The sequence below is a fragment of the Centruroides sculpturatus genome, unplaced genomic scaffold (genome assembly GCF_000671375.1).
Source record: "Centruroides sculpturatus isolate CEXI.00-Female unplaced genomic scaffold, Cexi_2.0 scaffold1593, whole genome shotgun sequence".
In the NCBI taxonomy this organism is placed as follows: domain Eukaryota; kingdom Metazoa; phylum Arthropoda; class Arachnida; order Scorpiones; family Buthidae; genus Centruroides; species Centruroides sculpturatus.
This window is the reverse complement of record NW_019385714.1, coordinates 134652-161083: the sequence shown is the minus strand read 5'-3', so window position 1 is coordinate 161083 and position 26432 is coordinate 134652. Positions and strand designations below refer to the sequence as shown.

The 26432-nt window shown below is 29.1% G+C and overlaps 1 protein-coding gene and 1 long non-coding RNA gene across 5 annotated transcripts; both read left to right on the top strand.

Moving 5' to 3' along the window:
• Nucleotides 1–882: 882 nt before the first annotated feature.
• On the top strand, nt 883–21267 carry LOC111641464. 4 transcript variants are annotated; one of them, XR_002759408.1, is made up of 3 exons: nt 883–4684; nt 16072–17663; nt 18441–21267. It is a non-coding gene; the product is annotated as an uncharacterized LOC111641464 (long non-coding RNA). The 4 variants fall into 4 exon arrangements; XR_002759410.1 differs by lacking the exon at nt 883–4684 and having other exon boundaries at nt 13686–16360; nt 16644–17663; XR_002759411.1 differs by lacking the exon at nt 883–4684 and having other exon boundaries at nt 13695–16805; nt 17439–17663.
• A 1567-nt stretch (nt 21268–22834) lies between these two features.
• Nucleotides 22835–23802, top strand: LOC111641465. The gene is made up of 2 exons (XM_023387638.1): nt 22835–23020; nt 23143–23802. The coding sequence occupies exon 2, from the start codon at nt 23149–23151 to the stop codon at nt 23788–23790; it is 642 nt and encodes a 213-aa protein (XP_023243406.1). The 5' UTR covers nt 22835–23020; nt 23143–23148; the 3' UTR covers nt 23791–23802.
• Nucleotides 23803–26432: the final 2630 nt, after the last annotated feature.

The window sequence follows — 26432 nt, the reverse complement described above, 5'->3', positions numbered from 1 at the left end:
ACACGAATTTTTAAGTAGCTTTGCTTAGCGATGTAAACGAGATACAGATGCCTAAACATAGAAGTTGAGTGTCAACAGGACAGATGGAAAGGTGTTTTTCCATGTAATGAATTGCTTGTTTTCTTTGGGAATGAAATGAAATATGTCTGCACAATATTTTAAAAATGGATCTGGTAAACTCAGTTGGCCAATTTTACAGATTTATTTACTTATTTAAACTTAACAAATACAAGTATATTCAAGAAAAAACTATTTTGCCATCCACGAATAAATTATCAACATTTTAAAATAAGAATAAGCCTATCTGAAAAAGACGAGTGTCAGAAAACAATCTAGACATGTTTACGTCCGTAAAAATAAAAAGATAATCAAGAATTTATCCGAGTTTTCTTCTCCAAGTCTTATTCTCTTTCTTCTCTTTCAAAGAATTGAAAAGCAAAACTGCATCGTCCATAAGAATAGGATGATTTATGCGGTCACCCAATTATAATACCTCTAACTTTGGTTCACTCTGATACAAAAGTATTATGGTACAAAGGTATATAGACTATGTTCCTTCATAACATTATTATATTAAAATGAAATGTTTGTTTTAAAATGTGTAAATGTATTTTAAAAAACATTATTTCATTTTAATTGGCCGGCAAAATACCCTAAACACAGTATGCATCACAACGACAGACTGTCTGTCCTCACTACGTTCTTGTCAAGAAACGGGGCACGAAGTACTAACAATAACATTTGAAAGGGAAAAATATGGTTTCTGAAAGCGCACCATTTAGTTCCTAAATTCAAAATATAAAATAGGAAGAAAGTGTAGGCGGGAAATATATATATATATTTCCCGCCTACACTTTCTTCCTATTTTATATTTTGAATTTAGGAACTAAATGGTGCGCTTTCAGAAACCATATTTTTCCCTTTCAAATGTTATTGTTAGTACTTCGTGCCCCGTTTCTTGACAAGAACGTAGTGAGGACAGACAGTCTGTCGTTGTGATGCATACTGTGTTTAGGGTATTTTGCCGGCCAATTAAAATGAAATAATGTTTTTTAAAATACATTTACACATTTTAAAACAAACATTTCATTTTAATATAATAATGTTATGAAGGAACATAGTCTATATACCTTTGTACCATAATACTTTTGTATCAGAGTGAACCAAAGTTAGAGGTATTATAATTGGGTGACCGCATAAATCATCCTATTCTTATGGACGATGCAGTTTTGCTTTTCAATTCTTTGAAAGAGAAGAAAGAGAATAAGACTTGGAGAAGAAAACTCGGATAAATTCTTGATTATCTTTTTATTTTTACGGACGTAAACATGTCTAGATTGTTTTCTGACACTCGTCTTTTTCAGATAGGCTTATTCTTATTTTAAAATGTTGATAATTTATTCGTGGATGGCAAAATAGTTTTTTCTTGAATATACTTGTATTTGTTAAGTTTAAATAAGTAAATAAATCTGTAAAATTGGCCAACTGAGTTTACCAGATCCATTTTTAAAATATTGTGCAGACATATTTCATTTCATTCCCAAAGAAAACAAGCAATTCATTACATGGAAAAACACCTTTCCATCTGTCCTGTTGACACTCAACTTCTATGTTTAGGCATCTGTATCTCGTTTACATCGCTAAGCAAAGCTACTTAAAAATTCGTGTCTTTTTATAGGTAATGTTTTTGCAAAAAGTGTTTCCCTATGCAAGAAACAATGATTAAAACAAAATTCACTATTTATTTTTTCTGCAAAAGCAAAAACTTATTTCATCCCTGTCATTGATGGAGCTCCATCAATGCAACTTTCAACGCGTTACTCCTAGGGCACGTTTAAATGTTCAAAGTAAAAATTAATTGAGTTAAATATATCTTCTCCCATTCTTCGTTTTCATTCACAAATTTGCTAAATCATATCGAGTGCGCTTTCCGACTTACATATTCATCAATTTGAAGTGCAAAGTTTGCATTGGAAACTTACTTTACAACTTTTTTTAAATGACACCATATCACTTATTCTTCTTTGAATGGTGTTATCTGGCAGAGGAATATTTATTATTTCTATATTTTCCGCTTCACAAAGCAAAATACCGATTATTTCACAATAAATTAGTAAAATTAATGGCTCGGTCATAGTCTGTGGTTTTAATTTTACTGCCAGTAATTCTGAAACTTTGTATGTAGCATTTTGCTTTTATCTAATATTTTCATAATTTATCGAAACATTTCTTTTGTTTATTTTGCATGTTTAATTTTTACATTTGATGTTGAAATTCCACTATCTATTGCACTCTTGGTAAGTTTTTTACCACAATACGCTTTGGTGTTGGACATTCTTTATCATCTTCCATGTAAAACTTTTAAATATTATACCTTTTATTGGCGATTAATTTTACTTATTTTCGAATATGTTGACTTCTCATTTGGAGTAGAAGTGTTAACGTACTGTACTTGGTTCCGCTTCATTATCAGCACGGTTTTGATTTACATTTTCATATGACAAATTTATTTATTTATTCATCTCTACAAAAATAAACGATTTTATAAAGTACTTACATAAGTTAAATGAACTAAACTGGTGAAAAAATAATGGTTTCGTATGAACTGTGTTAGTTTATTTAAGCAAGGCTACATGAATACAGTAAAGCTGCACTTAATAGAAATCGTTAATTAACTTGGATAAGAACGAAAGTACTGCACTCGAAACTACCCTAACAGACAATAGCGCGGGAAGATAAAACAGAAATTGAAGCTGTCTCTCCCTCTCCAAAAAAGTATCCTTTTAATTAAATATAAACATTAGTATCTCCCACACATTGTTATCAGCGATCACTGAATACGGCGATTTTACTCACTGTCAACTTAACACTAGGACGACATTGTTACATGCCGCGCCACCCCCTAAAAAGAAACGACGGAAAGAAACGATATTTCAAATTCGAATTAATCATTTTATCTATGTTAACTATAAAGCTGAGTTAAATTTAAAAGCATAGTTAATTATTAGAAAAACATTTGACATTTTTGCGGTACACCGCTGAAAATCTGGTACAAACAAACGTTTAAAAGAGCAACTTGAGGAAACCAAATGGAGGAAGGATTCGATTTTTTCCTGATTCTTTCTTAGTTTCTTTCCTAATGACTTTTTAAAATAATTTCTATACTGATGATAGGTTTGTCAGACAGACAGGCGAATTCTTAATGGGACATGTTAGACTGTCCTCATTCGAAGAAATAACGCGAAAAGCCCCTCTATCTTATTGTTCCTTTATTTTCTCCTCGTTCGTTTACTTCCGAGTTAATGGTGATAATATTTATTTTAAATCAAAACAACCGTAACTAATATACAGAACAATAAGATTTATGTTGTTTATATGATATGCTATTATATAACACCGTAATATCAGAACGATTTAGAGTAGGCGCAATCCTAGTTTGGCACGTCTAACCTGTTACAGTATAAAGTTTTACAACTTATCAGCCTACTTAATGGCTTAGCGCGAATTCGAAGATAAGTTAATACTATTAAAATAATTAAAGTAATCGTGACTATTTAGGTCGTTACATCGAGTGAATATACTGCGATGTAGTATTTCCTCGTTTGTGGATAGCCTTAGGTAAAAATAAAACGGGTGTCTCTGGCGATATTTCTACAACAGAAATTAGAGAAATCGGCCAGGGTGATGTATTGATATTATATACAGAGAAATTTTTCGTTTATTCAGTTTGCTTTCCGCATCAAACCGGTAAAACATTAAACTGAAAACCGAAACAATCGATTAAACTAGAACATTAATTTCGTATGTCGCGTATATCCGTTCGGTTACGGGTCGTCTTGTCTTCATATAACTATCTTCATATTATTAATAGAACGAATCACACTTTTAGAAAAATAGTATATGCGAAATGCAAATTTCATTTCGATCCCTTTCTCTATAATAATAATATCTGACGTGAAAAAAATTAGTTGAAATTTTGTTCGATTCGTTATACTTACGAGTGTGCAACTGATTTTAATTAAATTGGTATCGAAGTACAGGGATGTTAAACTATGATTTTAAAAACTTTAGAGTTAATAAACAAATAACTCAAAAGGAAAATTAAAAGTCGAGAAGCCAAATGCCTTCCCAATGAACTAAAATTTAAGTACACTTTAACTCAACTCTTGACGCGACTTGAACTCGGTTAACTTCGGTAACATGTAGAACATGCTTTTATGCATTTGAGAGTGTTTATTAATAGATTCAATCAGTTAATTATTACATTATAATTAAACAACGGAAAGAAGACAATCGAAACCGATAAAAGGATATTTTTAAAAAGTTCAATAGGATACTTGTAATAACAACATTATATATAAGTGTGTGTTGTTATTATCTATTTAAATAAAAGATGTGTAAATTGAAATTCTCTTCTAAGTGATTCTTGGCCTCGGGTGAATGTATTTGAAGGAAATAAATTTGAAGAAAATAAATTTGTTTTATTCGTCCAAAACCTCTTTTCAATGGTTATCAAAATAAATGATTATATTCGGCAAATATTGCTAGACTTAGCTTCGCATTGATAACAATGTAATATGGCAATTGTTATGTTCTTAACTACAGTTATTATAGTATAATAAGTTAGGCTAAACGCCAGCATTTTTGTGATAAGGAAGATGATTGAGATGCACTATTATAAATGGTAAAATTGAAATTTTTATTGGAAAAATTCTGATTTGTTAAAACCAGTTTCTCTTTGAAAATTATTTTAAGATCAATGTTTAATCAAGGTTTATAAATTGAATACAACTTTAAACTTAATGAAAAGAGAACCCCAAAATTATCTTAATTAATCATATATCATAGGTTTGAAAGTGAGTTGTAAGGTGGATTTTAGTAGATTTCGTCTTAATTTTTAATGTATAAAAGTTGTCTTTTGAAGATATATCGAGTAATTTGATAAGTCCGATACGTCGACAAAAATCCAGATATTTACTATTTTCTTCAAATGATTTTTGTTATACATAATTAGATAAACTTTATTTTATTGCTTTTGATTATTGCCAGTTTTTTGAAAACATTTAGGCAAGCATTTTGATTTTTTAATTACTTGAAGAAAATTATTCGAACAAAATGATATAATTCTTACCTGCTGATGCTTTCCATCTACTTACTTACTTATGCATTGATTTATTTACGATTGATGTACAGTACTGTATATTATGAAATGAACACTTTTTGAGTATAAAAATTTGTGGTCGGAGTAAAAATACAAAGTGACTACAAAATATCCACATATACTAATTAAAAGCAATATACTGTATATGCATGGGAAAAATTCATAATTTTTCTCATGTTTTTCTAAACGTCATCATTCATGTTGACGATTGGAAATCGTTAAAGCATCTCTGACATCTGTCCTTAGATTGTCGACTGTTATAAGGTGGAGTTGAAAAATTATCTCTTTATCAGTTTCCCAGAGCCAATTATCACGTATTCAGTCTAACTTCGTAGACTCGAGGAGCCACTGCGTACAATCTATTGAATTTGTCACGTTATTCTTTAACTGGGAGACTATGACCCATCTCATGCACCAGAACTTTGTGTTAAACTCCAAGATCTGGACTTGAATCTTTTGTCTTTTGTCTTTAATGTTAAAAAAAGGAAGCAACGCATATATTGCTGATATCACAATAAATAGGATTCGGATTTCAAACATTCTACACATCAATTAGTAGTTCGTTACAAGTTGTGTATATAAAATATAATAATAATATTTTTGAAGTACATTTTATTAATTTACCGATATGTAACAAACTTACTCAAAGTCTGTTATATATTGGTAAAGGCTTATATAAATATATTGGATAGAATGTCATGGGCTTAGGTCAATCACAAATATAAAGTGCCATCATATTTCAAAAGGCACGAATAAAATCAACAAGACATTTGTAACTTGAAGCTAATATCATACTTTTGTATGCAATCAATAGTATGATATTATTAACATGATATCTTGATTTACAATTTCAGTAATTACAAACTTTTGTTATAAGTGATATGGGAAATCTATTATCTACCGTCATTAAAATCGAAGTTTAAGAAATCGATATCGAAACAATGGGAAAAAGTTTTCTCGCAAGGATTTCTCTAACATTTATGTCAATAGTAACCATCGCTTCAACTATCCGATACGATTAATTGTTTATAATAAATAAATAAAATATATTCGACTCTATGAAAGTATTCTACTTGAATAGAATGATAGAAGAATAAGCTAGGATTCTCTTGAAAAAAATCTGATTAAATTCCGAAGAACTACAAACAAAAACTGCTCGGACAAGATCAAAACTTCGTAACTAAAAACAAATAGACTTCTGCCAAGTTAATAAAAAACGATAAGAAACTAACGTATTCTGTTCCCTTCCTCTTTCGAGGGGATTTGAAAAGGACTGGATTGTATTTGTTCTGATAGAATAAGACAACCAATACATGGGCGATCTGCCAAGGAGAGAGAGCCTCCCGGAAGGACATTCTGTGCCTATTTATAATGTTAGAAACGTTATGAAAACTCGGAAAATTTGTGTCCAGTTACGTTGGTCAGACGCGAACGCGTCACTATCAATTCGGTAATTTTCATCCACTTGGTAACGTCACGATACGAAAAGAACCCAGTCTCAAAACTTGAGTTGAAAAATATGTCGTAAGATAGGAGGCCCATCAGTGGCCGAGTGGATAAAACCACTAAACACTGGTCAGTCGGTCGTAGGTTCGCTCCCGGTCAACATGCTGGCCACGTGGAGTTTTCCGGGTTTTCTTCACATTAGTAACACCTAAATAGGGGTCAGTTTTCCTTAATTTCCTTAAAAGACCTCCTAGGAAGCATTTCCCTCTCGGCAGATCGCCCACGTGTCGGGTTCCGTAACCAAACTATAATTTAGGATAGATTCATCTATCCTAAATTACTTCTTCGAATACATGAAAAACTTAAAAGAATCGAAACGATTGTATACTCTGATTATGGAGCGAATACTACTCTGTACTCGAAGTTATCTAGCATTAGATTAGCATTAGCATTCGATGTTAAAAGTTTAAAAAAATCACAATTTTATATAAACTTCGAAGTCTGAGAGAATTGGTTTAAATGAGGGGAGAAGATGAAGGTCTTAGAGCTATAAATTAAGCAAATAGCTAGGCTATTGAATCGAGCATCCGTCCATCTATCGCACCCCTCTGATTTCAATTACCTTTCTCGTAGTATATAGATGAAGGACACCGATCTTCTTTCTAGTATTTTCCAAAAACGTAATGAGTGTCTTATGAATCGGTGTATTTGTTTTAAAAATGAATTTGTTTTTCTTCAGATATTGATGATCGTTTTGAAGAATTAAAATTATTAAAAGAAATTAATAACTTTTATTGCAATTATATAAATTTACTCGTTAATTTTGCGAAGTGTAAAAATAAAAACAGACAGTAAAACTTGTCTAAAACGGAATGTTACGGCCAGTATCGTACCGGCACAATTTTCCGTTTTGGCATTTTCCATTTTATCAACACTTATATTTGTATTTAATCTTTTCAAAAGTAAGTTCGGTCTTTTAGAGAGTAAAGAGAAACGGATATTGTCACGGCCGTTTTTCAGGCAATGAAATTACAATCTTAACAAAGGAAAACAAAAAATAATAATAAGATAGACTGTAATGTTGTCGTCGATAAGTCGACTTTAATTCCAACCCACAAGTTATAGCATTATGGTTCATAATGCCAAAAAATTCCATTTAATTCAGATTATGTTATGCAATTGGTACTCAAAAAGTCTTCTGTTTCGGCATTAAACAGGTTTTCGAGTTGTAATATTTTACATAGAAAATCATTCGTTTCGAGATTTATTTTCTGTTTTGTAGATTCCACTTTAGACAGATTTATTTCTGTATTTTGTGGTTTACTGTATAAATATACATAAACAATAATAATTTTCAATTAATATAATTTTAATAATTTTAAGTGTTAGTAAACTTGACAATTTTAATTCCGTATTTATTATAATAAAATAGTAAGAATAAATTCAGAGTAATCGATTATTCAGTATATTAGAATTATCTTGCTATAAAACGATACTTTTCTTAATTTTTATTTTGTAAATATTTATTTTAACAATAAAAAATTTCGGTAGAATTCTGTAATTAATTTTACTTACAGAAGGTTTACAGAAGAAATTAGTTTTTGAAGTTAATTACCAAATTTAAAAGTATCTGAAGATAATAAAATGAGCGTGAAAAAGCTAGTTCGATCTTTTCGATTAGAAAATTGTTATAATATGTTGCTACAGGGTGGACTAAAAGTCAGCTAACCATGTTTTCTTTTATATGTTCCAGATACACTTGTGTAGCCTATATAAATTGTAAACCGAGTTTAAAACGAAGTCTTTTCCTCTGACAAAAATTTGTAGGAAATAATTTTAATTAATTTAATTAATTGCAATTTAGCCTTGCAGTTACAGTATTAACTATCTTCTGGACCATCCTGTATAAAAAAAAAAAAAAACTATAGTCTATTTATATTAGATCCTAGAATTATTTTTGTAATTTGTCCGTTTATTTTATTTTTTAATCAAGTAAACACGCAATAAAAATTTCTTGCTTGTTTTCATATTAATTAACGGGGATGAGCTAATCAAATATGGTGGAAGGCTAACGATAAATGAATATAAGCCTACACTCTAACATTTTTTACGCTCATAATTTATATAAGAAATCCTGATGTTTTAAATTTCTGTGTACGATTCTTAAAATAGCTTATCTGAGTACATTATTTTTAGTTATTTCGATGCGGTTTTGTATAATTTAAAAATATTTTCCGAAGTAGAACCTCAATTTATAACGCTGAGCCTATGAGAAGAGCTCTCTTCATTAAGAACTCTCCTAATGAAGTCTTTTTTCACCAACCAATTACATTATAAAAACGGGAGTTTATTGTATTTTTGAGTTTGAGATTGAAGGATTAAAATAACTTTTGTTTAAGCAATTTTTATTGTAGAATATATTTAAAATCTTTAAAATTAATAACTTTTATAAAGATTGAAATATATCTTTCTCTTTTGATATAGGTATTAATAAATAAATCAGCATTACTAAATTTTCGCTTTAAATAGTATATTCTTATAAAAATAATGATTTTTTTTACTTTTAAAATAAATGAAAGCGAATGTGTCTGTCCTAAAGATATTCTCTCGTTTCTATAATTAAAGAAAAATAAATGCTTTTATTTGAAAAATATAGCTGTAAGGATTGTTATTCTTTCGTTTAACAAGGCGTGAAATTTCACACATGCAGTCTACATTGCTTACAAACTGGTTGACCTTGAGAACAGCTGGTATCAGCTTTCCCAGGTAGTTCTCATGTGCGCTTCAGGGGAATGTTGGTTTAAAGCAGGAGGAGAGCTAACTAACCACATCTGTTCAAATATAACACAATATTGTCGATTTAATGCTTTTAAATTATGAGAGGACCAAAAAAAGACATGGGAAAAATTCTACTGAACAAAAAACAATGATGCCTGCTGACGTCATAAAAAACATCCAATAGCGTTTTTTAAAAAGTTTTACCGAAGTCAAATCCGTGAAATAGAAGCTTAGAACAATTTAATTCATTTGATTAAAAAAACTCTCATAAAAACAATAGCGCGATTAATTGCGTAATTAATAAATTGTCATAAAATATTTTCGCGGCAAAAATAATTTATGAAATTTGCACACATCATAGATAACGATGTATATATTTCAATCAATACATTTTTGGGTAAGTTAAAAGTCAAAACTTTTGTTAATGGACCTTTAAAGTCCACGCTCAAGATAACTTGAGATATAGACTGCGCAGCCCGAGTTAACTCGGATTATGGGCGGATTAATTAATTACAGTAGAGCGTCGATTATCCGAAAGTCAATCATCCGAAAGAATTTCAGTCGGCAAATATAAGTTTTCGCCAGTGCTGTGGCGCTGCAATCTTTGGCTATGTGTTGGGCTATTCTAATATTTTACGTTTTTGATACTAAATTAACTTCTGAAGTATAATTTTTTATTGTTTTTNATCAGAATAAACTATTAATTATCATTGTAAACAAGTTGCGGTTACATTATTTTTACTTTTTATCTTTTGGTTTTAATCGATTTTGTCCTGGTATTGCAGTATGCACTTAACAAATCGTTGTTTTTAGAAATTTAATTATAAAAGACAACTTCAATTTTAATTTTTTATAAGAAAAAATAATTAGAAATAAATAAAGTGCTTCTAAGTGAAAACATTAATAGTATCGAGACATATTTGTATTGATTTAATAGGCATTTTAGTGTGTACGAGAAATGCGTGCATCTATTAAAATAACGTGGACTCCCTCTTTTACCCCCATTTTTATGACGTAAATTTTATCTGTTTTTCTGCCATCTTTTTCTCCTCTAATATACGGTGGTATAATTATTTCCAAGAACGTGGTGTTATAAATTAGGCTAAGTACAGTCAAACTTCGATTTAGCGTTACTATTTATTCGCTTTTGAAATTGGTACTAATTCTTACTGTAAAGGTAAACTGAAGTACTTCAAACAATAAGAAATATATAAACTTGAGATTATACGGTTTGAAAGACACGTGATAACAATTCTGCTTACAGTACAAAATCATGTATTTAAGAAAGTAATTCATAGATGCCTAAATGCTCTCTAGTTAATATTTATGAGGAAAATCCATTCGTTATTCGGCGCTATTTAGGAGGACGCTGTATGGAAGTTTGGCCATGTTTTCTTTTAGACTCATTGACATAAATTAAGCTTTATTATTAAACTGAATCTTTAGGAAATACGATAACTCGCATAACGATCAATCAGATCGCAAAAGCAGCATCGGTCATAAATGTTAATCAAATAATTCTAAAATGTTATGCCTTTAAAAGAAAAAAGCTTTCAGAAAATGTTATTGGTTAAAATTGATATATTTTTAAGTAAAAATAATTTTTTATTTTTAAATATTCAACTTAAATGTAATACTTTATAGAAAAAAAATATATATAGGCCTATGTATAGGCCTATATATAAATCAGTTAACTGTTGTAAGGACTACATTTTTGTTTTATTAAAACGCTTCAATACTTAATCGTATTTTGAAAATAGTGTTTACAATTGTAACTGGACACAAAAACCGCGGTTAATTAACTTTTAGGCCACCCTATACATTTCTTTAAGTTAAAGATAATTAACAATTATGAAATAAATAGATAATGAAAGCTTTCAAATTTATAATTTAACAATACCACTGTTTATTCTAGTTGATAAATATCTTAAAAATTCGATATTACGGTTAATGATTAGTCAAATAACTATCATTATGTTTCTTATAAGCGTAATAACAGACACGTTTTCAGTATTTTAAGAAATTATCTAATGGAATAAATATCCCTAAATCTTTTATTTATTAGGAACAGTTTATCTTAAGTCAAAGGTCATGTATCACGTGGTTCCTTAGTTTGTTAATCATTCCATGTGAACACGGTGATGGGAAACTCTTATTATTGTTTTAGATTTTTATACATTAAATTTGGTTTATTTCTCTTTGAAAAACTATAATCACCGATAATATTAGTTTTATCTTTACTACAAATGGATTTTTCTGCTTTTATTATAGTTAAAATCTAGTAAGTTTGTTCTTATTTTAAAATTGCTTGAAAATTGGTCTCTTTCATTTCTGAATGTATAATAATCATACATAATATAGCTACAATCTATTTATATCTATAGAATATATTTTAATACAGTGATACCCCGAACTTACGCGATAGGTGGGACCGAGCGATAACCGCGTAAGTCGAATTCGCGTAAGTCGGGGTATAATTTCCCAATTTGTGTAAAATCTAAGTCGGATGCATGTAAGCTAATAAATGTTCTCATTAATCTTATCTCGTCTTTCGATTCGTTCACGGTTACAAGAAATCGCCACATAGAGTCTCTCAAGTCTCCGTAGATATAACAAACACAGAAATAAATAACACAAAATAAATTGTAGTTATGTGTCGATTCCGCGCGACACGTCCGAACATGTAAGCCGAACAATAGTGTGGGAGGAGTGAGTAATCAAGAGCTGCGTGGCGCTCAAACAAAAGACGAATCGACGAGATTTGAAAATCGCATAAGTCGGGGTAGCGTAAGTCAAGGTATTACTGTATTATTAATCAATTATTTAAATATGTTATTATATATTTAATTAATTATGACTTAATAAACAAAATTAAAAGTATCATCTTTTATTAATTGAGTTTATTTACGCTTAATGGAAATTCTTGTTAATTTTTATAATTTAATTTTTTAATACTTAACAGTTTTATAGGTTAAATTTACTTACTTAGTGTAATGTTATTTGAGTATCTAATATACAATAAAATTAAAATTTCTGTGATATATTTATGAAAATACGATTAATAATAATAATGATAAATAGAATATATGTACTGTACATATATTCTATTTATAGTACAGTAAAACCTGTCTTAAACGAATGAGACGGTCCGTTTTGGCAGGTTATCGTTTAACAGACAGTCAATGATATCATGAACAGTCAATGAAATCATATTTACAACTGTATCTGCTACACAAAACGTGGTTAATCGACTTTTGGCCATGTGGTATATTTTTTTAAGTTATAAAAGTCTTTAATTATTTGATTATTGAAAACTTAAATAATTAAAGCATTTCAAAATATAAATGAACATCCGTTTCTAGTAGCTTTTTTGTATCTGGTATTCTTCTAGTTGTATGAATACATTATTTATATCACATGAATCTATATTTTTAAAAAATTATTTAAAACTGTTAAATATTATAATTACTAATATATATTAATATATTAAATAATTATTTATTAGAAATCATTTATTACTTCATAACTTTGTGAGATTTCAATAAAGGATTAAAAATAAATTGTAAAAATTGATTTTGTTGTTTTTCTGAATGGAAAAATCATTTATTGGCGACACTTTTCCAAAAATTCGATATAAAATTAAATAATTATTTAGTTTTTTTGCTTTAAAAAATTCTATGGCTAAATGGAATAAATGTATTTTGTTTTAAGGTCTAATGCTCTATAATTTTATAAAATATTTAAACTATTAGCATTCAAATTTATTAATAATAACTATTTTAAAGTTGTAATTAAATTTTATTAATATTCTAATTGAATTTATAAATTTTTTATTTATAAATTTAATTAAAATAGAAGATTTTCTCCATAAATTTATGAAAATTAATTAAAGTTGTTGTTTACTTAATTGTTTACATTTTATATACTGTATATGCAGTCATTTTTCTGTTGAATGATATTTTTATCATAAATATTTATTTCATTTTTATTAATTTATACTTGTTTATTTTTATTTTGCTTAATCGTTTATTTTTAAGTAATAATTATTATTTATTTCAATTAGTTTAAATTTTTAATTTCATTTAATTCTTCTTATTTATTAAGCGATATTTTACTTATTGTTTTAAACGTTTAAACTTTTTTATTGTGAATTTAATGGATTTATATTTGAAATAATTATATGATTAAAATTCTTTGTTATTTTATTATGGACTTTTAATATTAGTTTCATTTAAATATTTTTTTATTTGAATATTATTATCTAAATTAGTTATATAGCCTATATAAAGAGCATAGTACATACTCTTTGCCTATAGAATTATACATACTGTATATACATATATAATATTTATGTATTTTATAATATATATTAATTATAGTTAAATATATACAATATATTTAATTTTTTACATACTATGATATGAATAATATGTATGTGTGTATATACAATAGCGAATCTGAAAATTTCATTACCTATGATATATATCAAAAAGCGTTCAACAGATGTTCAAAATAGCATATTTAAGCTGTGATTGCGATTGATAATGTTAGCATAAGTAATAAAGATAAGAAACAAAGAAGAATAAACCAAAATAATAAAATTTATTACATATAATAACACAGCTTAAGTAAGTGTTATTTCACGCCTCAGCATTAGCATTTCCAGTACTGTTAATGAGCTCTGTCTCACGAGAATAAGAAAAAAAGAAACAAGTGCAACGTGTACTAAAAACACATGAACAGTTATTTCCTCGTTGAATGGAATTTCAATACATCATAGGGTCACTTCGAATTTTAATAATAACTTTGCAGCGCTTCGGCAAAGTGAATGAGTTTTTAAAGTATTCTATAACAAGTTCGGCATACCAAGCGCTTCTAATACACTCTTTTAGTCGTATTTACTTTTAGGTGTCTTGTCTGAAATTTTCGTACTCCTAATATTTTAGCAGTTTTCAATAAGGTTGAGCTCAGGATTCTTGCCTGACCGATTTAGGCATATGATCTGGGCTTCTTGTAGGAACTTTTTATCTAAACAGCAATTTGTGTGTCACTTTAAATGAGAATAATGCTAAAAAAGTCATGAAGAAAGGACACATTGTGACGTGGCTCAGTGTCATTCTGGAAGATGCAGTATTTTGTGCACGAAATTGTTCCTTGATTATCGGAATCAGCTTGGCAGATAAAATTTTTTGTATCACTACATTTACAGAGCCATTTATAAAGTGTAGCGGCCGACACTTTACTGCACACGCATCCCCACGCCATTTAACTCACAAGAAATATTACTGTTTGCATCAAGCAATTCCTGCTGTAGATCTCATCTTTTCTACGCATAACAGTTTGACGTCATATCCTTGCAGATTAAATTCGGATTCATCCCAAAACAGCAGAATCCCACGTGTCAACGCTTCAGTCCGCATGATTTTTAGCCCTGTCTGCGCATTATAATGACTTATTACGTAGACGGCAGACTTTTAAAACTCATATTGCGTAGGCGATATCGCACAGGAGTTAACGCTCTCGCTTTTACTCCTGTCTGTTCTTTTCATTTTACTTTCAATTTGGAAGAACTAGCAGTACGTTCTCGCAGCCTGAGATGCTCCAATATTGTATTCTCGCACGGCGTACTCACACGTTTACTTGATGATCCAGCTTTTTTTTAAAAAATGTTGCCGTGTTTTTTGTAACAAACACGCGACTGATTGATTTATTGAAGACAATGCAGTCTCTGCGCTGTTTTACGCGAGGATAAATCTTCAGCATTCAAAGTAACAATTGCTGACTTAGACGATGTTAAATATCGAGAACTTTCAATTTGCTTATAAAAGCTCATGCTTTCTCACGAGTGTTTGTAACGATGAATGAGACAATCGTCGAAATTATTTCTGCAGTAGACTTTGCCAGCCAATAAAAACGTTCTTATGTTTATGATGCCACGAATGATCGGTTTCTTGCAGGTATACAACAAAAAGATAATTTTTCCGTAAAAATTAAGTAAAAAATAAACAAGTACATTATTATATAAGGATTTAGGAATGATGCAATTTTTATAACAGCTATTGTATATGCTATATTATATCATTAACTATATATTACAGAGCATATAAAGAAATTTATATGCTAAATATAAGTTAATATATGTAGGACTTTAGTAATATATACGTAAGAATGAAACTACTAACACTATAAATGTATACTTTAACTAACTATTTACTTCTATATGAAGTCATGATGCTTACTTGTACACATTTAGGCCTACATGTAAGTTATACTTGCAGCTACAGTTATGTAAATACGCCTAAATTATGCAAAACCATATACAGTACATATGGTGGGTGTAATTATATGGTTATGTACTGGGTTATATAATATACGATGACTCAAAAATCAGTTGACTGTTTTAAGATAGCTTGATTGTAGTTTTTATTAACATAGTTAAGATATTATTCTCCACGTTAAATATATAGGCTAATTTACAGCATTCTAGAACAGTTCTACAGATTTTCTGATATAAAACTACACACATAAGCTTCGATACTTGCAATTAACTCATTTTTGGGCCACCGTGTATGTATTAAAATTAGTCGATGCCGCGATATAATTGGCTAATAAATTAATCGATTGCTTGTAGTGAGAGTAAAATATCAGCAATGGACTAATATTTTCTATCTTTTTTATATTTCCAGACGCAAGAAAAGGGAGACCAAAAAAGAATACGACTTGTTACGTTTGTCATAAAGTACTAAAAAATTCCGTAGAGTTACGTATACATTGCAAGAGTCATCTATCCAACGATCCACTTTTTTACTGCGAGATATGTGGATACAATTCAAAATGGAAGGAAGATGTGAAAAGACATAAAGAAAGAGAACATACAGCTTTGCTTGGTTCTAACCACAGATGACAAGCTCAAAAATGAAATTTTCTATGAAAAAAACTGCCAAAAATACCGCATTCTTCCGCAAAGCACACGAAGTATTTGATTATTCCTTTATTTGCACAACGTTTATATTTTATTTTAGGTGCATTGTCCAAATCAAATGTGTATATATATATAAACGATATATTGTATATACTATATGTTATACATATATACAATATATTTAATAAGAAAAAGTTGTTTAATTTCCTGCACGGAATTACGTGTATATAGTTTGTAGTAATACGTATATATGCATATTGTTTCAGGCTTGTAATATAATGTATTTAGTAGTAGTTTAGTTTTTAAAAAATCAACAAAAAATGTTCTTAATTACAGATATAGAAGACAGAAGAATGTGTAGTTTATTGTAAAATTATAAATAGTAAAAAAATTAATTCGATTATCTACATTTTACATTAAAGAACTCACGGTGGCTCTTTTAATTTTTTCCAAAAAAATTTCTTTTAAATCGGAAGTTATGGGACATTTGTTTAATTTGTGAGCAATATTTTTGATTTTTTGCATATATTCTTAACGTTCCTTTGTTTAAATTGTGAAATAAAAAGTAAGAATTTTATGTTAAGTCATGATTGGTGATCTTTATAATGATCTGTATGCCTATGCTTTCGGGGTAGAGGTTGGATTGGGGAAAGCATATGGACTTAAATTATACAATTAATTTACAGTTTTACGGTATAATTTAAGAAAAAAGCATCATTTAATTCTAAAAATTAAAAATATATCAAATTCGGCTATTAAATCTGACAAAAATGTAATATATAACATTTTATTTTCAGATTTTGAGCAATTTTTCTTCAAAAACAGAAATAAAATTTTATTTTTATTGACCAATCTAGCTTGTAGTAATACAATTCCATTAAGTTCTTATATTAATTACAATATTTTTTTATATTTTATAATTAATTATATATTCTAAATTAAACGTGTAAATGATAGCGAATTGTTATAAAATTAACCCACGAAAGAAATGTAAATTATCATTTGTTTTTGCAGTTTTGTTGTAAATTTACTAGGAAAAAGCTTGGTGTGATCAATAATTTCAAAATATTGTTAAATAAGAGAAAAATATGATAAGACCAAACTTAAAATAAAATTTTTTGTTTCTTAAAGTGTACATCCATAGGGGACGACCCAAGGCTTCAAAAACGTGCCCTTATTGCCTTCGTACGTTTACCAGGTGTGCCAATTTAAAAGACCATGTGAAGTTACATCAGCCCAATCCACCCAAATATTGCTGTGATGTTTGTGGTTACAAAACTCTATGGAAGTCTCACATCATTCGACACAGGAAGGTGCATTTAGAACAAAGCGGTGCTGAGCCCAACAGAAGTTTCAGTTATTATTTTAATTATTAAAACTGGAAAAGTGATATAAATTACTTATTTATACCGTTTATTGGGCAGTTCTTTTTTTTGTAAATGGAAGTTTAGTATTAAATATAAAATCTGGTAAATTTTATTACGCTAACGAAATATCAAATAAACTGCTTTTGGGTACAGGAAATTGTGTTTTATCATTTGAATAAATTATAAATGAATTCTTTCAAGACAAAATAAAAAGGTCTAGAAACGATTTACATATTTTAAATCATGAAATATCTTGTAATATTTGTATAAAATACTCACGAAAGATGAATATAATTTATTAAAGGAAGGAGAATGTAAATCGAATTATACTGATATAGGTCTATTGTTTTCCATAATAGNTAAATCAAATTTAAAAAGTATATATTTGTTTTTTACTTATTTGATTTAAGTTATAAATTTTATCTTGTACATTTTTTAAAAATTAAAATATTGATATAACGATTGCATTTCTTAATATCTCAACTTTCTTGTTGATAAATCATTGTTAACTGCTAAAGAAATGCATTAAATACTTTAATTTTGCATTATTCTAGGTTTTTTAGCGTTTTCAAATGTAAAATAAGCTGTAAAAAAATAAAATTCAATAAAAATTCTGCTATATTCTTTACTGCTACTATATGAACTTATATAAATAATTTAGTGTATGTAGAAATAATATAATATGGTGATAAATCCACAGGTTTTACTATAACCTTATGAGATTATACGTAATTATTCTTGTGACAGTAAACCTTAATTTCTTCAGGTGACTTCTATTTTGGCCGTTTCCAGTTACCGAAGACCTGCGAAATATGTCATAGAACTTTTTCCACTAAGTCGACTTTGAATCGTCATACCAGGATTCATCAACCAAATGCTCCAAGATATAAATGCGAATTTTGTGATTATAAATCCATATGGAAGGACGACGTCGTCAGGCATAGAAAATTGGTGCACATATCCAAAATATAATCACATTTTGCACTTTGCACACGATGAAACTCGTTGCTTTTTGTATCCAGATAATACTTATGCACTAAATTTAGGCAATAATCTGTGATATGGCTTTTAATTCTGAAGTTCTCATAAACGATTCAAAGAGATTGATGAATACTGATAACTTTGTTATATTAACAAATGCAACTAATAATTCGTGGAGCTATTGTGATAATTAATTAATTTCATTTGTTAAAAAATGTTAAAATAATTATTAAATCATATAAATTGTTGTTGTATAAATTGCAATTTAAAAAGTGATTTAGTTTATATAATAAAGATATGGAAACATCAATAAGGTTTTTAACGTGCGGGTTTAATCAATGGTGAAAAAATAAAAGATGACACTCGTTACAAGCAACAATTTGCATCAGTAATACGTCCATTCATCTAATATGCTGTTCTATATTCACAGGATTTTATTTAGGTTTCCGCGCTCGTGGTAGACCAAAGATGCCACGAGTATGCCACATCTGCCTCAAGAGTTTTTCGACTAGTGCCACCTTGAAACGTCATCTGAGGATACATCAGCCTAATGCAGCCATGTATTCCTGCAAGCTTTGCTCCTATAGATCTATTTGGAAGGATGATGTTATCAAGCATCATCGTCGAATGCACGTTCCCAAGTTAGATTATGCTAAAGATTCTTGTTAAAAGTTGCATTTGTTTGTTGTTATCGTAAATTTAAATTATATACAAAGAAAGAAACATGGCAAGAAATGAGGAACGTGGCCTGAAGGTATTTATTTACATATTTATAAAAGTAATTATAACATAAATTTATATTTTTCGGATTTCATTTTCAAAATATACTTTTTCTTTCAGTTCCTCTTTATAGAAAAGCCAAATTTATACGAAGAGCTTTGATAAGTCGGTGTTATATCTCGAGCAGGCATAGGAGATTCATCAAATATGCTTTTGTGATGTTCGAGACGTGCAAACTTATGTGAATAGAACATTAAACATTAATGGTGCTTGAAAAATAATCTACGGTTATGTCCTTAAATTGTTGCATAATTGTTTGTTTGAATGAGAGATTGAATTTTTAATTCTCCATTTATTGTTGTATTGATATCATAACATTATGGGTATTTTTAAAGTTTCAACTTCAACCATTTATTTCTCTTTAATTTTGGAGTTTTGTTTTATTATAACTTAATAGTTTATTAATAAATTTAGTTTATACTTCATAAAATATGTTGTTAAAAAGCCAAAAGTTCCTAAATATATTTAAAGATTTACCATCATTAAATGTTGGCACTCAAAATATTTTCTGAAGATCCTTTGAAATTTTGTGTAATTACACGAAAATTGGTTAAGTATGAAATATTTACAAGTGTTACAATGTTCAAATATGTGTAAAATGATAATAACCATAAATGAAACTGTGATTAAATGAGTGAGAATGATTTTTTGAGCGTACTTAATTTCATGTTCTTTTTCCCGTAACCAACACGATTGATTCAACTGTAACAGAGAAATTACCAAAAAATATATGTAATGAGCCATAAAAATGTTTTTAACACAGCTTCTGCTCTTAGATTAGATCGTAATTTATAAATTTTATAAAAGTTTGAAAATTAAAAAATCGGTTTAAATTATACCAGAAACTTTGATTTAATTTCTACAAGAAGAAAAACATATAAAAGACCAGAAAATAGGCGTTTGAGCGATCGTTTTATAGATTGTTTTTTAAATTCTTTCCTAACTTTCAGGTAAACAGCGAAAATCCAGGACGTGTCGATTATGCTTTCGTACTTTTTCACGAAGTACCCACTTGCAACGTCACATGGTTCTTCACCTTCCAAATGCTCCCAAATACAAGTGCGAAATCTGTGATTATACTTCCATTTGGAGAGATAATGTGATTCAACACGTACATCGTCAACATTGGAATTTATCAGTCAAAAGTTCATCGTCATGACTTTATCAGTTAAAAGGACTCAAGGAAATGAATGATGTATAATGATTTATATACGAAATTTATATATATATATATATAGACTACTTTCACGTAAAGTAATTCTGTACAATAAACAAGATCGAAGGATTAAAATGGAGAATGTAATGTTTGATTTATTTATAATAATACAAATGTGCATTTATGTGGTCGTGGAGGGATTGGAAATGCACATAACGCGTAACCGTTATGATCTAATTTTCTTGCCATTTAACCTATATACAGTATGAAAAATATTTGCTTTTTAGCTTTTCTATATTCTGTAAAAAACTGGTTTCTCTGTTAGATAACTGCCCCCTTAGAAAGATGCCCCGAAGGGTAAGATGGAGCTTTGTAATATGTTCGGCAATCGCCGTGAGGGATCCGGGTTCGATTCCGACCCGGATTCTCGTGATCTTTTTCATAGACAGTTGGAATCGGGGCATCGATCCTCCATCCCTCTCATATGTTAGGTGACTTAATGCGGGTGAGGCGTGCGTATAATCTTTGTTAATGTTACGCGTTTCCGAATGGACCGACCAAGATGTCCTCTAAAAGTCCGTCTACTGGTAAAGAAAGTTATCTAATAGGGAAGCCAATAATGGTTCTATGAGCGGTCTAGGTTTTCTTTTATCAGCCGACTAATGAGCTTCTCTGTTTCTAAGGTTTCAGGATGACAACATTGATGTGTCTGTTATGTCAGAAGACCTTCGCCACTCCCACAACTCTACGGCGCCACGCAAGGCTCCATCAACCCAACTCTCCGCGTTTTTCATGCGAACTCTGCGGTTATACCTGTAACAGGAACGATAACGTAACCAAACATAAACGTCAAGTACATGGCTTAACGGTGTAGTTATGTGTTAATGTATCTACGAGTTAAACTTTTGTGAAAAGTTTTTCGTTGTGTGTTTTGTAAGCAAATGTGCTTTGCCGTGTGATCGATGCACTACTCTATCGATTACCTTTCTTAAAACTGAAAATATTAAAAATAATAATTGCATGTACAGATAAATTAGCAATTAAAGATGTAGATTTTACAAATGAGTTTTTATCTTAATTATGGAGCTCGCAATTACTGTTTTTGTGCGACTTTACTTTGTAAATATTCAAACGCTTTGCAAATTATTTCGTAGATTACAATTGTCACAAATTTCAGAGATTTTGTGTCTGAATTGGAATGTTTAAGTCTACTTGTGTCTGTCACAATTTGTCCTGTAAATAGATTAGCCTATAAATGAAAATTCGCATCAAATATAAGCTTGGTTTTGTCTGCGTTTAACCGTCATACAAGCTTTGAAAAGCGATAAGTTAACTTCTTCCATTTACTGATCATTTTCATAAAAAAAATAACTCTGTTTACTGTGTTCACATTTAAAAAAAATTATCTTAGCAATGAGTAGCGCCTGTTAGCCGGTATGTTTCCTCACACTTTATGTTCTTAGCTGTATGTTTCGTCGTGCATTATTATACGATTATTTAAATATGATGTAATTCATCTTTCTTATAATTTAAAAATTACATTTTACATATATACGTGTTATCGAGCATAAACGAAGTACGGAAAGGAAGATAACATTTCTTAAAGGCACATAAGATATTCGACGTTTAAAACTGCAAATATTAGACAAGAATTTTTACAATTGATTTCTCGAGTAACCAATAAGCATTTATACCCATAATTGTAAGATATTTCTTTAAAGGAGTGTAAAGAGAGTTTTCTTAAAGTGCTAGAGAGAGATGCTTCAGATTCTATGATCATTCTATTCTTGCTTTTAAAGAATCTTTCAATGTTGATCTATATTCAATTTAATTAAATTTAACAAACCGAAAACTATTATTGTATATTTTTAATAAATATGCGTAAATTATATGCTTTTATAACAGCGAATGCTTAAATTATATACTTTTTAAGAGAGAAATATTTAAATTTTGCTTATCTTGTTGAGTATTTTCTGTCTTTATCTTCACCTGGCTTAATTATTATTATTATTAATTTATATCTTATATATCATTTTCTAATTATTTTAATTCATATTTTTATGTTCTATTTTGCGCTTTTACTATATCAAAATAATGACATTAAATATACTAAAACTTATTATTTAAAAATTATTTTTATATTTTATAATATTTTATTCTATTATTAATTTAATAAAACTTTTANATAATTCTTTAGTCTTTTGCAAATAATAATAACATTAGAAATGCTTAAGATATTTAATTAATTTTTATCGTAATATAAGTAATATTAAAAACTAATTATAACTGTGGAAAACTTAATAAATTAATAATCATAATTTGATACAAGAACTGAACAACATTCGAATTTAAGTTATAACTTAAATTAAAACTACATTAAAATCTCGATTCCTGTTTCAGAGAGGAGTTTTTACGCTGATGATTACCAGGTATGACCTCTTTATGTTTTTTGTTAATTATAATTTATTATAAATTATTTTTGCATGCAGTACATAATTAAACGTATGATACATTTTACACGTTTATAATATAATCTACGTTGATTTTTTAGGTAAAAATGGAAATGTTTCAAAGAAACCTGACGTACTTTGTCTCGGTAAATGATTGCAAAAAAGTCATCTACGTGGCTGACAAGAAAGATATTATTGATGAAATTTTAAGGTCTTTTAACTTAGTTACGCAGAATTACGTCTTGCAAATGTACCACACCGAATGGATGGATTACGTAGATGTGGAATCGTTATTCGATATTCCCAATAAAGCAACGCTCAAATTAATCACTTATGACTCACCTGTCAGTAACCCCTTGCATAACGCTAATCTGTTAGAAAAATCCGACAATTCCGTTAGTAACAACAAAGAAACTTGGCCCGATCGCTTTACAATACCCGAAAAACAATTCACTCCGTGTTTACTTAACGCTTTAGCCAACAAACAAAAGTTAAGTTGGTCCCAAAAACACGAATTTTTAACTGTTTTATGTGATACTATTATGTCTTATACATTATATCCTACGAAAGCGCAGATAATTGAAGTAGCACACGAAATAGTGAGCACGTATAGTCATTTGAAAGGCGATTTCACTACTGGTTATTTGGGTTGGGTACAATGTTTAATTAACAAATTAAAAAATGTCAGAAGGAACCTTAAGGTTGAAGCTGTTCAAAAGAGAAAAAAGAAATACAGAAAATTAATTTGAGATAATATCTTATATACTGAAAATCATCTAAGTATNAGATGATATTGCAGATTACTTTAATCCAATTGTCTACGTTAATGATGCCCAAACTTTTCGATTGCGGATCAAATTGCGAATAACAAGTCACAAATATTTAGTATAGTTCACATATATATATATATATATATACATAAAGGGCATATTTTATTGTTACGGAGAAAGCACGAAACGTCCTTTCACTCCTAGAGAACTGTGTATTTTTTCTTTAAGTGTTTCGAAAATAAAATGTCTATCCTTATAATTGTTTGGATAATTTACTTATTTAAGATGATAATTAATTATAAATGGACATTTTTGTCTGTAAAAATAGCGAAGAAAGCCGAAAACCTGCGTATAAAGTAGGCATGTGTGTATTTAATCAGTCCATATAAACTCGAGCGACACACAACCTTTACACTTTCGGGGTCGAGGAGGGTCGGTAGAAAGTGTACCGATTTGAAACATAAGAGATTTTTATCATTCATGTCGATTATCCGAGGTTCATTACATGAATTCATGCTATGTTTTAATATATTGATGTTAAATTTATTGCTTGATCTTTAGACTGGTTAATAAATTATTTCAAGGCTACTTTTATTCTCAAAGCGATAGGTCGAAAGAAGCCCAGGACTTGTAGTGTATGTTTAAAGACATTTTCACGTCACTCCACCTTGAAACGTCATTTTATACTCCACCAACCAAATGCACCGAAATTGACATGCAATATTTGTGGTTACGAATGTCATAGAAAGGATCGAATGACCAAACATATAAAAAGTTGTCCTCTAACGTGAGATTTTTATATTTATATATAAATATTCTAATTATACACAAATCAAGTAAGTATCTCCGATTTGGTATTTATTTTAATCGAGGAATAAGGTCCTAGTTAAAAGTTATTTTCTTTTGATTTTATTTTACAGAATAAGCAGATCTCTGAAGGTTATTTAATATTTTGATGAAGAATCTTCATGTTACTATAAAATAATTCTTTTGTAAAGTTTGTAATTCTGGTTTTTAAAGAAATATTTAAAATAAAAATACATATTTTAATATATTCTTTAAAAATGAAATTATTATTCATTTTAAATAATTATTTAACTGCCAATGAAATTGAATATGTTCATTTTGTTTAACATTCTCAAATGCATCAATTTCTTTGTTACGAGTGATTAAAATTCTTCAAAGCATCAATTTCTTTGTTATGGATGATTAAGATTCTTCAGAACATTAATTTCTGTAATATAGATGATTAAAATTCTCCAACGCATCAGTTTCTTTGTTATGGATGATGGATATTATAAACCAACCTGAAACTCTTCGGTTTTATTTATTTTTTTTAAAGTTTTTTTTAATCATTTTTCACCTACTAATACAGTTCTTTAACGATTTTAGGTCACACCACATGTCCCAAGTGTCTCAAGTGCTTCACTTCTAGATCCAATCTGAATCAACATCTGCGAATTCACGAGCCTTCTTTTATGTTTAAGTGCTCGAAATGTTCTTACGTTTCATTAAGAAAATGTAACGTGATAAGACATCTTCGCAGTGTTCATAAAGCCACTCAGAATATTATCAAAGTTAGAAGGGAAGATTTACAAAAATAAAAATAAATAAAATGTTTATTTTGATTGTGTAAATAAAATTATGTGATTATTTCATTTCTAGACTCTTTTGTTTTTTCGTTTAAATTATTTATCATTGATAGATCGGGTGTTTCAGTACCTTTTTTTTTTAGGTTAATAGCCATTGCACTAAATTAACTTCCGTCTGTTCTACTTTATAAGTTCTAAAATCAATTTTTAAAAACAATTTTCCTGAAGTCAAACGATACACTAACCGAGAAATCCAGTATCACCAATAATTAAAGATTCAAATGCGCATTAAAAACAACAGGATAGCCTGAATATAAATTAGAAAAAAAAAGGTTGATAAGAGTTTACGGGGTTCATTCGTTGTTAATTATATAAAATAATAATGTACTGGTTTGGATTTTAAGTTATTGCTCTTAGCTAGGATTATTGCTACCTGATTGACAATGATTTTTTTCTATAGGTTACGGATATACCAAGAATTGGGTTTGTAATGTGTGTTTGAAAACTTTCTCAAGAAGTTCTCACCTTTCTCGTCACGCTAAGATCCATCAACCAAATGCTCCAAAATACATCTGTGATTTATGTGGATATGAATCATATCGCAAAGACCACGTTGTGCAACATCGCCGTTTGGTGCACCGAACACACTTTTTTTAAAAACGATATATATATATATATAAAGATAATATCATTTATATATATTCTATAATATATCTAATTAAAAATTTATATATATATATATATAACACAAAACATATATATATGTATACATATAGGCTACATAAGTTATATATATATATACATATATATAAAATTTCTGGGTGTTCATATTTAGGTAATGTTATACGAAAATTCGCCCAGGCTAAAAACTAATTGGGGTTGTTACAAAATATTGGATTCATTAAGGGGAAAAAACAACATATTTAATTTTGTGTGGGGTTTTTTAATATTGTTCCGCTTTAAAAAGCTAAAATAATTTTTTGTAGGCCCAAATTGTTGGTTTGTTTTTTTAAATATTATTATTATGTT